We start from the raw sequence: 15820 nt of genomic DNA on the forward strand, positions 1-15820 counted from the left end.
ACCTATATCATCCTATAGTTTTATACACTTCAACTTTTTTTACTTTAAATATTTTTTTACCTGTCATTCTGTCAATACTGTCAGTATGATTGTGTGATCATTATTTCAGAGACTTCTTGGCTTGATTTCTTGTTTAAGTGATTCAATCTCGCAAATGCCTTTAGGAGCACCAGGAGGAGGCAGAGGAACCTTTTCAAAAGATTATCTTTCACATGTACTCCTTTCAGGATATAATGACAGTTTAGGCATTTTTTTCCCTACAAGTTATCTACAAAGATTAATCGAAATGTCTGGACTTCATACCCACTTGCAGACTCACAGTTTTGTAAAATCTTTCTAGTCCCATTTGTAGTAAGTCTACGATCGCTAAGAGCACAATATTTATTCAGTCTACAATGGGCTCAAGCAGATTCTCTGCAGACTTCAAGAGAGTTAACTTTGGGTGCAGTCTTCATGACTTAACGAGGTGCGATTTAATGGATTTAGTGTTGACAGAGAGTGATAATTGGATGCTCGCTTGCTGTAAGGACAGTAATGGCTTAATTGTAAACTGCAAAAAAACAACACATGGATGATGGAAGAAGAGGGACCAAGGGGCCATTGGAATGATGCAAAAACTGTCGTCAAAAGTGCAATTATTTTGTTTAAGCCATTATAAAGCAAAAGTATGAAAGGTTTTCTGGTTCCAGCGTCTCTATTCTGCTTTTCTTTGTCTTATTATAGTAAACTGAATAACCTTGGGTTTTGGAAAATAAAGCAAAGCAGTAATCATATTGCCTTTTTTTGTTATTTAGGCAAATTGTGACGGACATTTCCTAGATTTAAAAATAGATTTAAAATTGTTAGCTGAAGCCCTAAAAGAAACCCTCAAACTAGTGGAGCAAATCTGGGACTCTAAGAGGTTTCGTGTACTAACATCAGACCAGCTGAATATCAAGTCCTCCACCCTGAAAACAGTTGACGAAATGACATGTCAGACTGAATACTGGAGAGATAACGAAATGGCGATTCAGTCTGGATATCAGGCCATCACATCACACCCCTGGCACTTGTACTTGTTCTGTCAAAACCCTTTACCACATGCATGTCACCGAGTTTTCAAGTGGGACAAGAGGTTTTTGCTTGTCGCACCCCTGAGGCAGGCTGCTATATTCAGCAGGAGTTTATGACTGAGTGTGATAAATCTTTTAAACAGGTCTGAAATTATGGGATCAAGATTAAGACACATTAAGCTCTTTTGTGAAAAGTCGATAATGAAAATTGTCTCCCAGTTTTTTAAATCTGCTGCCTCATTTTGGTGAATAGAGCAGACACCTTAATACATCTGTCTGAAAAGATGGAGCAAAAAACAGTTCAACAATTTATTCAGCCTCATTTCTGCCGCTTTAGAATTTGAGCTATTTGGTACTTTGCACCATCCCGACTGAAAAATTGATGCATTTACCTGAAAACTTATTCAGTCTTGTCTTGGTGCTCAGGGACCACTGAAAAAAAGGAGTTCCTGTCTAGCTGCCCAAAGAGGATTTCATCAGTGTCCTGAAAACTCTAAGCAATGAGCAAGGTGTTCCTCCTGACAAGAGTGAAATCCAAAAGATCTGGAGTGAGAGGATCATGCAAATTACCTCTTTGCAAATGCACAGAAACAAGTTTACTTTGTTGCAGAAGCTGCATTTGTTCATATCCAAGAAATAATTTTAAGAAATGTTAATTGACGTTTAATCTACCCTGATTTAAATCCTCTAATTTTCTCTTCAACATTTACCAGACTAACATGTAAACAAATTGTCAGCTTGATATCTAAATGAATAAAAAGTAATTTGTGAAATTAATAGAATTAAAAAACAAAATCAGAAATCAAGTGCTAAGTGATGAAGGACTTTTTTCATTGATTAGATGTGAAGCAATATTAGCATTCATTTGATGCCATGTTCATGTCACCCAAATGATTACAATTGAAACATTCACTTGCCTTTAAGCTTTGTTGTGTTCACAACCAACTTTTATATTCCTGAAAATGCTGCCTGCTTCTGAAAACGATGTTAATGAGGGTGGGCACTGATTATCTCCATCATATCAGTTCTTAGAATACATTTTTGCATTGTTAATATAGAAATATAACAGTCTTGCGTTTTAGTGAATTTGTGTGCTGCAGAACAGAGCAGAACATGACAATGACATATGACAAATGACACAATGACAAATGACATAATAGGTTGTGCGTCAATACCACCCATTAGGACAAAAAAGAAAAGAGCACACACGTCATTATACATACACATACGGTTTGCAGTTGTAAAAGAGGCTGTTTCTGTGAATTTATGCCTCAAAACCACTGACCTAGATTGAGGGCAAACAACATCCTGGTAAGGCGTTATAAAAGGCAGTTTGAACAGTAATTACATGTACGTAAATGCTGGAAGTGAAGTAGATACAAGGGTCAGGTGACTGTCGCAGGTTACGTAAAAAACGTAAGTTACGTGAATCACATTTTTGAATGTAACTTGCGTTTCTTTTCTTATGTTAAAAATCGATAACTTGTTTTTACATGGGACGCAAAATCCCGCTCTACTGGGTGAAAATCTGCGGTTTGTTCGACCCAGATGGTGGCGGACAGTGTCATATGTAAATACAGTTCATATTTTGCTGCCTGTACATATGACCTACATTTATGTTTTTGAGGGGAGACCAGTCTGAGAATACATGAAATGTCGATTAATGCCATAATGCTGAACCCAAGATCACAAGCTCAAGTTTTGCGTAAATATTTTTTGATTTATTTACGAGGCTAGCAACACAAGTGGCTTGGCGTGCGAGTCAACCACACTATGGTGAGGACAAATGAAACACAACATGTTAACACATTCACCAGCGTCAACAAGATGCGCCAATCAACGGAATGATAATGAATGTTTGGGCACTTTAAATGTAAACCTAATTGAACCACTCTCCTTGTAATGCACAGGTTTTATTTCTGATTGAACTATGCGTTGAGCATTTTCTGTTTCTTTTTCAGTATTACAATTTGTTGGGACCTTGTTCCTTTGGGAAACTGTTTGTTGTATTTGAAATGTTTCGTACTTTTACAATGAAACATAGTTTACCAAAGTTGCCAGTGGTGGAATGATACCTCCGTTATACACCCAATAAATATGAATGTATGTGTATGAGAGGTGGGCATATATTAAGGATCTTGCTGTAATTTCTATGTCTTCAGTAAAGGCTAGGACAAGGTCAGAGATCATCTATACAATACTTAATTAAATATAAGCACATTGCCCGTTTTCAGTCTTATTCTCATGTTTTATTTATTAAGGTTACGTCTGTCACATTCACAATTCTCTCCAGTGTCGACTGTTTTGCTATAGCCAGCAGCAGCACCATGATTTGCCTCCACCACCCACTGATTCATTATTTTCGCCCCCTATTATTTTCTACAGGGGAGTTGCTGCCATTCAGTGTAATTCTGTCGCTTCTGTCGCTTTTTTTTTTCAATACAGTGATGAGTTGCAGTGTTCCATGGGTTAGGATTCATGCTGCCGGTTGTGTTATTTCAGTGAGTAATTAAAAGACGACATGAATTGTTACCTTTCATTGCCCCTCTCCATGGGAGCGTCACTACAACTGCGTCTGCTGCTGCAGTTAACAACTTTAGTCAGACAATGAACACTAAATGGCTAAACCTCCAAACCGGACTAGAAGACAATTGGTATTTTCCTCTTAATATTAAAAGCAGTGAAATGGTCCCAGCTTTGATAAGACTGCATAAACCAACAGCACTTAATGGATACAGAGCTGACATCAGATCCAAACGCTTCCTGCTGGATGACTAAACTGAGCCTGGGGAATGGACGGAAGTCAGAAGAATTTATGACTGTCATTTATTAAAATTTGACATCTGTTTTATAAGCTGCACCTGCTTCACCAAGGGACTCATGATTGATTATCGTCTCCTCAAGATATATCTAGGAAATCAGTCATGCATGAGCCTGTTTTTTAACAAACTGTTTCAGCCTCCTCACCTCTGCTGATCCCCAACAAAAGTTTCTAATTATTTGCTTGTGTTAATTGTTATATTTGGGTGTTTTTTTTTTAATGAAAGCATACTTTGTTCTACAGAATGAAAAAACAACAACAACAACAATCCAGGCTGTTCTCTTTTGCTGTTATAGTAGCTATACTTATACTAAAAGTAATGCACTGTAATATATAGATAACATAATTGTAAGCCAGGTGGCGCAACTTATTACGACCTTTATTGGTGTTTGTTACTAGGCAGCAGAGACATCTGGTGGCCGTAGTGAATATGACAGGAGAAAAGGAGGTTTGGTAATATAAGGCGAATAAAGTTTAGTGCAGGAGGAGTGGTGGTTTTTAGATCAAACAAAGACAGGACTGTGATGTAGGAGACCGGTGATTGTGTCTATCATGAACCCAAAAATTTACATTGTGATTTTAAGTTAACCTGAACATTAACTTCTCTATGTAAATATGTCATATTCTATGTCACCTATATGTCCAATAGTAATGTATGGAAACAGTCGTTGTAACCCAAACCCTGATCTATTTCCTAAACTTAACTACAAAATGTTAACCATGAATAAAAATAGGGACGTCACATGTTTAAAACAACAACTGAGCCACTGTTTCACAATATCAAATCGCCTGAACTGTTGTGCATACATCTTCTTAAGATATCCTACAAACCAGTTTATGAGAATACGTTGAACAAGCCTATAACGGAAACCAAAGAGGGGAATAATGAAGCCACAAAGCCACATCGAGACAAGCTCCCACAACCCCACAGTGTAAAATAATTTAGAAACCTGTTTTACAGTGTATTCTATCTATTCTATCTATTATTTAGTTGCCCCGCGGAGCTGGTAAAATCCCAGGTGTAGGCATTACATTAAGGTAAATGGTACATGGTGGTGTAAACATTTGTTCAAGTAGAAACATTGAATTACCACAGTTCTCCTCGTCCGCTTGATTTCCACAGTCATCGATGCCATTGCAGTGCAGCAGCTGAGGGAGGCACAGGGTCAGATTGCCACAGGGGAAATATCCAAGTGGACACGTCGCCTTCTCCTCCGTGAGATTGAGTGCTATAAACAAAGCAGAAAACCCAAGATTATGACAATAAATGTAAAATTCCTACCACTCGTCTTTATCAGAGTCTCATGAGACCCCTTGCAATGATTTCAGTTAACATGTAGAGTTTTTGCATCTCATTAAGGAATATTTGTTGCCATTCATCCAAAAGCTTCAGGGAGCTACTGAGTTTCCTTAATCAACCGTCTTGTATGGCTACTCTAGAACTCTGAGTCTAAATTATGCATAGAACAAACAGTACAGACTGACAAATGTGGTGAATGTAAAAACAGATTTCATATGCCATGAAAGCTGCAAGAAAAATATATTCATTCCCTAATTTTCACACTGTCTTGATTATTAACAGTCTTTATTCATGTGCCATAGTGAGTCGGTCTTATCATGCCTCTTGTTTAAAACATAGCAGACAGGCCAATGACAAGCCAGATAACGCATGAGACCTAAAGCTGGCATCTTTGCACTGGACCCCAATTAAGAAATGTACGAATTTGCTCGTTATCTAAGAGGAACTGAACAGCCTGGCTTCAAGTTAAATTAGGGCTTAATTGTGTCATTATGTTTCAACAAAACTTTTCACATTTAACACCTTTTATCCCTAATTAGGAACTGAAAGGTGACTGTGCCTTTTGCTGTCATCCCTTTCATCGTATTAACTATAGTTTAATGAACTGAACATATCTCTTCACATACACGTATTTGGCTTTTCAAGCATAAAGAGGGGGATGACAAAGAGCTTGGGATGCTTGCTTGGTTGATGGCATTTTAAAGTTCATAACTTTACAAAGATAATTTGAATATACCACCTCGTTTTTTATGGAGTATCAATCCCTATTTTAAGTGTATAAATCCTTTGACTCTAGTAAAACACCAGACCCCTTAACAATCTGACCAGAAATGACTGTATGATGTCAATCCCCATTTTAGCATTTAATTTCACTAAGAGTATTTCTTGACACTCGACTTCACTGTAATGACCTGTTGTTTACCTCAGAGATAATCACAGCCTCATGAAAACACAAACTAGGGACCTAGAGCCATTGAATGGGTGCACAGGATTCACAACATGCACACACTCTGCTTGTTACACATTAATGGTGCAGGGAGTACAGATCTAACCCTTTTTTTGGTCACATTATTATTTTTTTAATCAATGTGGCCTTCTATTTCACTGCAATATATAAGACACCTCTATGAAATCAGCAAAACGATGGCTAGAAGTGGAAGAACTCGAAAATGTCTTTTTTGCACAGTTATAATAACATAATTAGAGAATACTTGTTAATGCATCTCCTTCTTGTAATATGAAGTATGTATTGCTGTCTGAATGTGTTGAATAAAAAGTGAGTTTAAAAAAAAGAAGAAGACATAAATCATGACCATGTTGAACCCCAAGCAGGTTCACTGGCCCTCATTTATCAAATGAGAGTACGGCAGAAAGTGCATGTTAAGTGGGCGTACGATAATTTCTAGTCTCTGCATTTATCAATTTGGACGATCAGACCTCACCTCTGGTCTCAGCTCGTGTACGGAAATCTGAGTCGGCATGAAGTCAATAAGTCTGAGTCAGAGAATTGATCTTAGACTATTGTATCGAGGCCTGGAGCTGATAAAACTCAGCATGTTTAGTTTACATCATTATTATCATTAAAACATAATTAAAAATAATTACACCCTGCGACCTTGAAATTCTTTAAACAGAATACTAACCAAGGCTATTAGATGTTATTGTTTTCTCCTATTTACAGTCAGTGTCTCCTCCACCAGCGGTTCTGCCCGAATAGAAACATTTCCAATCAGTCACACGCTCCTCTGACTGGGACAGAGTTCTTACTAAATGTAAAGAAGTGAATAATATCTCTCCATCATAATACTAACAATATTTTGATATCATATAGGTTATTAGGTTTTATATATCACAATGCATAAATGAAATATTCCAATCTCCCCAGGAGTTGAATGGTCCACTGCTACACTTCTGACCGCAGCAATGATTTCATTCCTTTTCACTTTTTATGCTGCCAAACAAAACCAGTTTGTTGTGTTACAGCTGTTGGACATCAGCGTTTCACTTTCTGCCTCTGAGAAAATCCTCTTCTTTTGGAATTAAAACTTACTTTAAAACATTGTTTACCTCCTGGCTATACGATAAACACTTTTTCAAGTGTCATGAATATCGGAAAAACATGCTATATGTATTGAAATATTTACATTTCTACAACCTCTACTTGCAACCTCTCCTCTCTGCTCTGTGCAAACAGCCTGCCTGTCTCTCTGATTTTCAATGAATATTTGTCACGTCACTGTTCGTCTCAGCAGAATCAATCATGGCTTTACACAGTGTTGCTGAGGAGCGCAAAATTGAATGCTTTTAACAGGATCTAGTTATTCCAAACGGTTTCTTTTTGGCAACGCTATAAATGAGACATGTAGAATAAAGTGATTTCATAGAAATATCACAATTTGGGGTCCAGAGGGTTAATAAGAACTGTGTGCTACACTAAAAGTAAAGTCAGTTTCATTTTCATTGCCGTTTATTGTAATGTTGACGGGGTGATTCTTTCAATTCTCGTCCCAAATTTAATTTTCATCCTCCCCGATCACAGGATGAAAGCGTTTGGTGATAGGCTCATGTCGCTGGGCTCCAGATAACAGCGGGTCAAACATCTGTTATGAAACATCATGTTGATAGCAAAAGCATAAAAAAACGTAAGGATCGTTTTGCACATTTCATGTTGTTCTTTTATGATCAGAGAAACAGCAGTAGAAAGACGACAGAAAATGACATGAATCCCTGACATGACTGGGGTTTTGTTGCAGTTAATGGTCAGCAAAAATTGAAATGCTGTGTGGCCAAAAACAAAATACATTTAGGAGGTAGTCTCTCAGAATTCAGAACCAAGGACTATTTTATTATACTCCACCCGGGATATGAAACAAAGTTACAAGGAGAAATCGATCATACAAGTGGGAGGCTCACCTCCAGCTGTTATTTATCCATAATGAGGCAGACACACGACATGTTAGCCCATGTTAACCTTTGGTGACCCGCACAAAGTCATCACTTTAGGTGGATTTGTAATGAACACTTTTCATGATCAGGCATGCCTTGAAGCACAATCAATCACAAAGTGAAGGAAGGCGAAGGCTGTGCCAATTAGAAGCAGCAATACAGACCTTCAGCTTCTGGCCTGAAGCAGGTGGTACATTTATGAATTTCAAGTAATTTGCAAGTTTGCAAAAAAAGTGCAAAAAGCAAACATGAGTCAGTCATTCATATCTAAATCTGAAAAATAAAACATCCGCTGCAGCTTCATTTATGAGGGCACTTCATGAATATGTTGCATTTTTCATGAAGACACAACTGCTGACCTTAATTGACAGCTAGAAGTCAATCCTTTCATAGAAATGTCTTTGCCTGCGGTTAAAAAGTGAAGTTGATCTAGTATGACATTACAGCAACTAGTAAAGCAAAGCAATAACAGTTCTTCCATAATCTCTTTGTGATAACTAGAAGAGGAAAACTATTTAAAACTACTTGTTTTGATGCTTGAGAAAAAAATAACACAAGTTTCCTCTCTTACATAGAATATTAATAAATAGTAATAATAATTAATAAAAAATACCCTTTTTCACTTAAGTTTTACGACTATAGTAATTTATAAACAAAAGCTGAATGAAACATTTTGGGAAATCAACAAAGCAGTAAAAGTTAATTATAAGAGTTAAGATACGTGAAAATAACATTTGTCACAAAACCTGCAAAAATTAATACATGTAGGCATATACAGATTTGTTTGTTGCTAATAATGAGCCTGAACAAATAATAGGTTTAGATGATTTGTTCAGTGCACATTTTTTAAATGATATGATGTTGAAATCATATCAAATCAACACAGGAGAACCATTATTAGCTTTGCATCAAATTTACAGGTGACAGTTCAGTCCTACCACTGTGAAAGTCCCACCTGACAGGAGGTGTACTGATGAACAACACCAACACTCTGTGTTTCCAATCCAGATGGAAAGGGTGTTTCAGAAGATTTCTAAAACAGTTGGCAAATGCACCACAATTCCCTGGAGTAAAAACTTGTCAATTATTGGTAAATGTGAAAGTATTCAAGAACTACGCAGTCTCTATGCGTGGGATGTGCGACAGCTGCCACCACCAACTTATTTAACTCCATCACAGCAGATGACAGTTCAGAGATCACAACAACAGACAAGCACATGGAAACATGATTTATGATTAGTGAAGAAAAGTAGCAAAACACAGCAGCTTCATAAAAACTTGTGAAAGTGTTTAGCCATTGAAAAATAACAGAGAATATCAATCATCTTGATAAAAGGGGAGCATAAATCCCTATTTTTACAATAGATCTCATCAGACACATTATAACCTTTTCAGCAGGACAGTATGTACTGATGACACTATGCATCACTCTTATACAATAACTGCACATTGTTAAGGTTAGCAGAGGGAGAGGAGACCATAAAGCTAAAAGACTAGAAAGTTAATGACAACAGGAATACCTGGATCATTGTGCAGCAGCTGACAGCAGCAAACAAACATACAACAAGTGCAGTACAGATTAAATACATATTTCAATGACATCTTATGCTTTCCTTTCTTGTCAAATGCAATGCATCTTCAAGTAAAAGTTGCACTCAAACACAATGCAAAGACTGCTGAAAGCTATAGTTGAATAGTTTATTTGTCTGTCTTTCCATTATGTTTTTTTTTTCACTATTGCGAAAAAATAAGTGAAAAAAAAACATAATGGAAAGACAAACAAAAAAAACAATTCCTTTGGAATAAATGGTGTCTGCAGTTCGACATTAATGGCCTTCATCACACTGAAGATTTTCTCCCATTGTCTTCACTCAAAGCATGATTTGCAAAGCTGACCAATCGCTTAGACAGCCGGCTCTCACTGACTGCCTCTGCCACTGAGTCAATAAGCTGAGTCAGCCAAACAGCAGCTGATGAGGACCAACTGGAGCCAGGAGCTCCAGGTGCAGCACAGAAACAACATCTGACGGCAGACTGGCTGTGAATCAGGGTCCAAGAAATCTTAAGGGCATTCCTCTGTGAGCTTCGAACAGAAAATAGAATCTCAATTGGTCTCTTCCTCCTGCAGGTGATCCATTTTTCACAAGGAAGAACACATTTTGAATTGCTTCATTTTTTCCACAGATAGAGGGTGAACTGTTGTAGCTAGAATGTGAACAACAGGTTCCTGTCTTGACCAGTACCTTACAGTATCATGACTGCACAACATTATGAACCTCAATGCCCAACTGGTCTGCAGACAAATCATGTTTTTAAATGTCCAAACTGCACATCAAGTTCCAGTGCTCAAAAAAGAAGAAAAAAATCTTGTGATAAGTGACTTCATCCTTGCATCCTTCATTCAAAGCATAGTCTATATTGCTGCAGGGTTACAGCTTATTATTGTGCACAATTTCATTTTGAAATGCCAAACCTTGATTTACAAGAACAAAATACACACACTGGACTAAAGCCCCTGTGCTCTTTGGACGTTATTGTGACCTGACAGTCTCTTGGTAATGCATTCTGACCCTGCAAAGATCCGCTGTCAGTTTGAATTACTTTACCTTTAGTCCGGCAGGCTTCACACGGACGTGCGACCATGCACTTGTCCCTTTAAATGCAGAATGCGCACAAAACTACTGGACTATGACTGATGACAGCTCATATATCCAACGACACAACGCAGTGGGCATAGACTCGGCTTTTGGAGAGAGACTATTGTTAAAGTGATGGATGCACGGAACATGTAATTCAGTGGCTCGTAAAAAAGGCGACAAGAAATCCAATATTAGGAGATACAAAAACACAAAACACAGGGGACATAAAAACAAAGGTCTTTGCTCCACATCAGTATATGGGAATGCTGTCTGTTTAAATCCACAATCTATAATTGATTTTATATCATAGCAGATGAACTAGGTATCCTGTGAGTAATAAAAATCTCCTCCACGTTATAATTTTACAATTTCTAGCCACTTATAATGGGATGCATATCGCCTTGAAACGCTCCCTGGTGATTTAAAACCATACATAAAAACCCTAATTTAGAGAAATCCTGCCAGTGCATTTCCACAAAACAACTCGCTCTCTCAATCGAAAAAGATTTCAGACAAAATCGCTCGGATAAACCCCAGGCTTTTACTTTGAAAAACCACCGTTTTCAATCAGAGCAACAAAACAAGAGACTGTGCGCTATAAAGCATAGAATTAAGTTTCAATTACTTCGTAAATTCTTGAAAAAGAGAAGTTTCCGAACTTACCTGACACTCCATATGCGAGTATCACAGCCACGTAAACTTGCATGGTTCCTCTCGAAGTTTCTGTGAAAATGCCGAAAAAGCGATATTCTTGCTAATTTTCCAAATTGGGCACATGTGCGAAATAACACTTGCACACAAGTTTGTTCGCGTGCAAAGAAGACACGCTGGTGGAGCGTCTGCAGCAGCAGGAGGATCTGGAGAACCTGTGGCAGCTTCGCAAGGTCGACTTGGTCTGCACATCAGTCCTACTGAGAGGAAGGTCTAAATCAGCTGCCATCCTCTGACGCACGAGCAGCAGCAGCAGTTCAGGTGCAGCGTGCACAGAAGGGTGGGAGTGAGAGACAGAGGGAGGGAGAGAGAGAGAGAGAGACAGAGAGAGGGGGACCGATGGATCTATGTGGGACTCTGCAGAAGAGAGATTCTCTCTATAAGAAACATTCGCAATCAAAGTGCTGTTCATCAAATTCTCTGATTTGCATTCATCAGGTGCCGCTTGTCTCTCTTGTAAAGTGCTCTAAAGAGTTTAAGTGCATTGCAAATTAGCCCAAGACAAATTTCATGTTTTGCTTTTCAAGAAAATAAAACTTTCCCCGCATGATTAGCTCAGAGTTTTCCCTCCATGGTTTTTACGCTTTAAATCTTCAAAGTAGGCAGCAGCAGCAGATTTCCAGAGGATGTCAGTAAAGTATGTGTCCAAATATACAACACTTTTTGATTGACAGCGGCTTTGGTTTGAAGCCAAGCCTGAAATCCTCAGTCCTAGTGTGCATTGGCTTGTCTTACCCCCCCTATTAAAGCATGCTTATAGCATACCATCGAAAGCCGTCGTGCAGATTCTTACATCCACCCTCTTTAACTGCAAGACCAGCAAAGATTGCTTGAAAATTTAAAGCTGCATCAATATTGTATGTTAGCAATGGATTACATAATCATAATTGGAGCATTTTTGCTTCTTGCAGCTCATTCTGTTGTTTAAGTAGTGTATCAGATACCTGAGGTAAAAAAGAAGAAAAAAACATGTTTAACTCATAGCTGTTTAAGTGTGTTTTTTGCTCTTTTTACATTTTACTTTCAATGGCCTTGTATTTCACTGCAATATATAAGCCATGTACCACTACAGAATTAGCACAACTTAATTTCTCTGATAATTGTTTTTTTTTTATTGGAATAAAATAAAATGTAAATAGACTCTTATTACCACGCCCCATTTTAAGGGACTGTCCTCCCCAAAATATGACCCCATGTGTCGTTTGTACACACCTTATTTCAAGCCATATTTAAGGTGCATTCTCATTGCATTTGCAGCTACACTTTGTCCCAAAGATTGGAACCACTTTGCTTCAATTATGGCCATGTAAGTGTGGTAATTACATGCACGCAAAATGCAAATAAACAACTTTCCATAAACAAAGCTGCATAAACATGCTTTCATCAGAGACTGACAGAGTAATGTATTGCTGTAGGCTAATCAGTCAGTAAACAGTAGTAGAAGAAGACATTATGCAAGACAGAAAACAGTAGAAGAGATTGAGCAAGAGGGAAAAAAAATAAATAAAAAGAGGTTGCTAATTGGACAATTTTGGCCACCCATCAGAGAAAAAAATGTCTTCAGGAATTGGATCCAATTGGGCAACTTATAATTGTTCTTTCAATGTTCAATGTTCGCTACGTCAGAACTTATTCACGAAAAGCGTTTTCATCTCCCGTTTTGTGGATTAACTATTTTTTTTCAAAAAAGACAAAAACCACCACAAGGGAGCATAAAAAACAATTTTGGTGTTTCCGTCAACATTTTCTCATGCAAATCTTGATGCCAATGTAAAGCCAGGTGCATCTCATATGCAAAAGGATTTCTATATCACACACTGAGGGCTTTAACAAAGCGCCGGTATCTGATGAGTTGGCTGATTCCGATCAGGCTGGTTCCTGGGAGGTAAGGAAATGTTTATGGATAGATCTGGTCACAGCAGGAAAAAGAAATACTCAACAATGCCATTTTCTATGGTTAAATAACCTAAAGTTGTTTACAGAGTGATATTCCAAAGTGATCTCACCATATCTAAATATTGTTTGTATCTGAACACATCACTTACACTTTTGAATTGGATTTTTTAGATGTCTGCCACCTATTTCATTCCTGCCGCAAGTGCCCCCCAAAAAATATTGCTTCTTAAAAGCTGTGGGTTTATAAAGGTTTAAAATGCATTGTAGATATAAATCAATTATGTGACAATTGCGTTGGTTTAAGGGGGGGTTCTCATTATAAACAGTACATGATTGGATGCAGAGAGGTGCTGTATATAAATCTCTCGTGGAACCTAATGGCCTTGTTTCGTATGAAAGAGGCAGGCAAATTAATAGTTAATTGGCATGTCTTGATTTAGGTGTGCAATGAAAATAATGAAGAATCAATACAGTTTACATACAGACGTAATATCCCTATGTGCAACATATTGGCAAATCAGGATGTTCCTTTTACTGTAATTGGCATGCCTTGATTTATGAAGAATCAATACACAAAGAGCTCCTTATATGCAACTAACTGAAGTTAAACTGCAAAACATAATTTTCCCCTTATCTCTTGCCTTCTAAAAGGTGAGGTTGTCCCAAACCCTTTGGTCTGTTTCTGTGGTTCTATACGGTTCAAACATTCCAAGAGTTTCTTTGAGGTTGAAAATTGTAAAACACATAGCTTTCAAAAACATTAAATGTGCTTGTTTTTCCAAGCAGCTGACAAGCATCAGATTGCCAGATCATTAGATACAAACAAGCCCTGCGGGTGCTTGGCTATATATGGCAGCTTGCAATGTTTTGGCACTCAGTGAATTACTTGAATTACACCACTGAATTCACACTCAAAAACATCTTCAAATCTTTTCTCTGTTCTTGTGAAAGGGAATTGCATATTTATTTTTGGGTTGTTGCTGCTTTAGTATGCAAAGTGTCCCTCAGTTGTTCTTGGTGGATGTGTGTCAGAGCTCTGATTATTTGGATTCAGATTGAGGAAGGTAAATGAGGATAAAATAGATCAGGCAGTGTAGGGGTAAAACATATATAGTTTCACTGAGATTTCAAGAGAGCTCTTTATTAAATACTTCCAAATTAATGTCAGCTTCATTTAGCTCAAATTACTGGGATTACTGGCAGACATATATAAACCTTCATCTTGATACCTTATGTATTTTGTGGAAGATATGCATGCTGCCACCCTGATGTGTTGATATGTTTTCATCTAAATATGTTCACATGCAGCGTTCTTTTTCAGCATAGAAAGTGCTTTTTGTACGGCATGGAGGTCATTGGGAGGTGGTTGGAAACAGAGTCTTCAGAACAATCGGAGGACAGGTTTTTTCTCACAGGAGTTACTTTTACTGCATTCATTCTTCACAGTACATACATTGTATGTCATTGTAAAGGGCAGCTACAATAGATGTGTTTGCTGCTAAATTTGGAGGACATATTTCTTTTTTTAACATTATCTTTCATTGATTTTTCATCAAACAACCCTCTTACAAAACATACAACCCTCAGCATTATAATGCAATATATAACACTGCAAAAACAGCACCACTCCCCCAGACACCCATTTCTTCTCTCTCAACATCTCCCCTGCGTTTAGAGCCAAAATCAATAAAAAGCTATGAAAAAAAATAAATCATACAGTTAAATGGCACCTCGAACACAGTACAGATACAGTAAACAGAGATGATAAGTTTTATATTAGTGTTAGTATTGTATAGTTGGTACAAACAGGATTACAACTCACCAGAGACAGTTTAACATCACCTGATAGCTAATAAATGACCTGGAATGTGAATATGTTTTCATTTGTTTGTCAAAGAGGCACTTCAGCCATACGTCTGACACATTGCCATACCATGAACAATGTTGCACTTTTTAATAAAAATTAAGTTTAAAATTTGATGGACATTTCAATTTTTGCAATACACTTCTGTGAAATTATGTTGATAAAGAATAGGAGCAGGATCCAAAATTTGAGTGATGATACTAAAGGACTTCAAATAAATTGTGGGTTAAGTGCCACTTTAAGGAAAATATTGTAGTCAGGACCACTGAACTGTGACACGTTTTTTCATTCACCAGGGTCAGGCAGAGTAGGTCAGAGGATGACCAGGGACAGCAGACGCACAGACAAAGACTCACTTTCAGGTCTGCAAAGGATATCAGCCTTTTAAATAATTCTCATGTATTTCTTGTTTGCAGAGAATAATACATTTTCTATTTTCCGTTCAACTCTACAAGTGACTTAGGCTACACTTAAGAGGCATTTTTTTCCTATGAAAAAGTTACAAAGTGCAGGTTATATTATTTTGACTGTTACTATAACCTATTTGTGCTTGTGCTCTTATACCATCTTTAAAATTATAGTCGGCAAAAA

The 15820-nt window shown here is 37.6% G+C and overlaps 1 protein-coding gene across 1 annotated transcript in view; it reads right to left on the bottom strand.

The window, feature by feature from the left end:
- Positions 1–11669, bottom strand: part of rxfp1 (relaxin family peptide receptor 1) — a 72819-nt gene extending 61150 nt beyond the window's left edge. Inside the window, exons 1-2 of the mRNA XM_059346470.1 lie at positions 11422–11669; positions 4965–5102 (exon numbers count right to left, since the gene is read on the bottom strand). Coding sequence (XP_059202453.1) covers positions 4965–5102; positions 11422–11464 — 181 coding nt within the window. The 5' untranslated portion in view covers positions 11465–11669. The remainder of the gene's footprint in view (positions 1–4964; positions 5103–11421) is intronic.
- Between the last annotated feature and the right edge of the window lie 4151 nt (positions 11670–15820).

Source organism: Centropristis striata, chromosome 12 (assembly GCF_030273125.1).
Source record: "Centropristis striata isolate RG_2023a ecotype Rhode Island chromosome 12, C.striata_1.0, whole genome shotgun sequence".
Lineage (NCBI taxonomy): Eukaryota > Metazoa > Chordata > Actinopteri > Perciformes > Serranidae > Centropristis > Centropristis striata.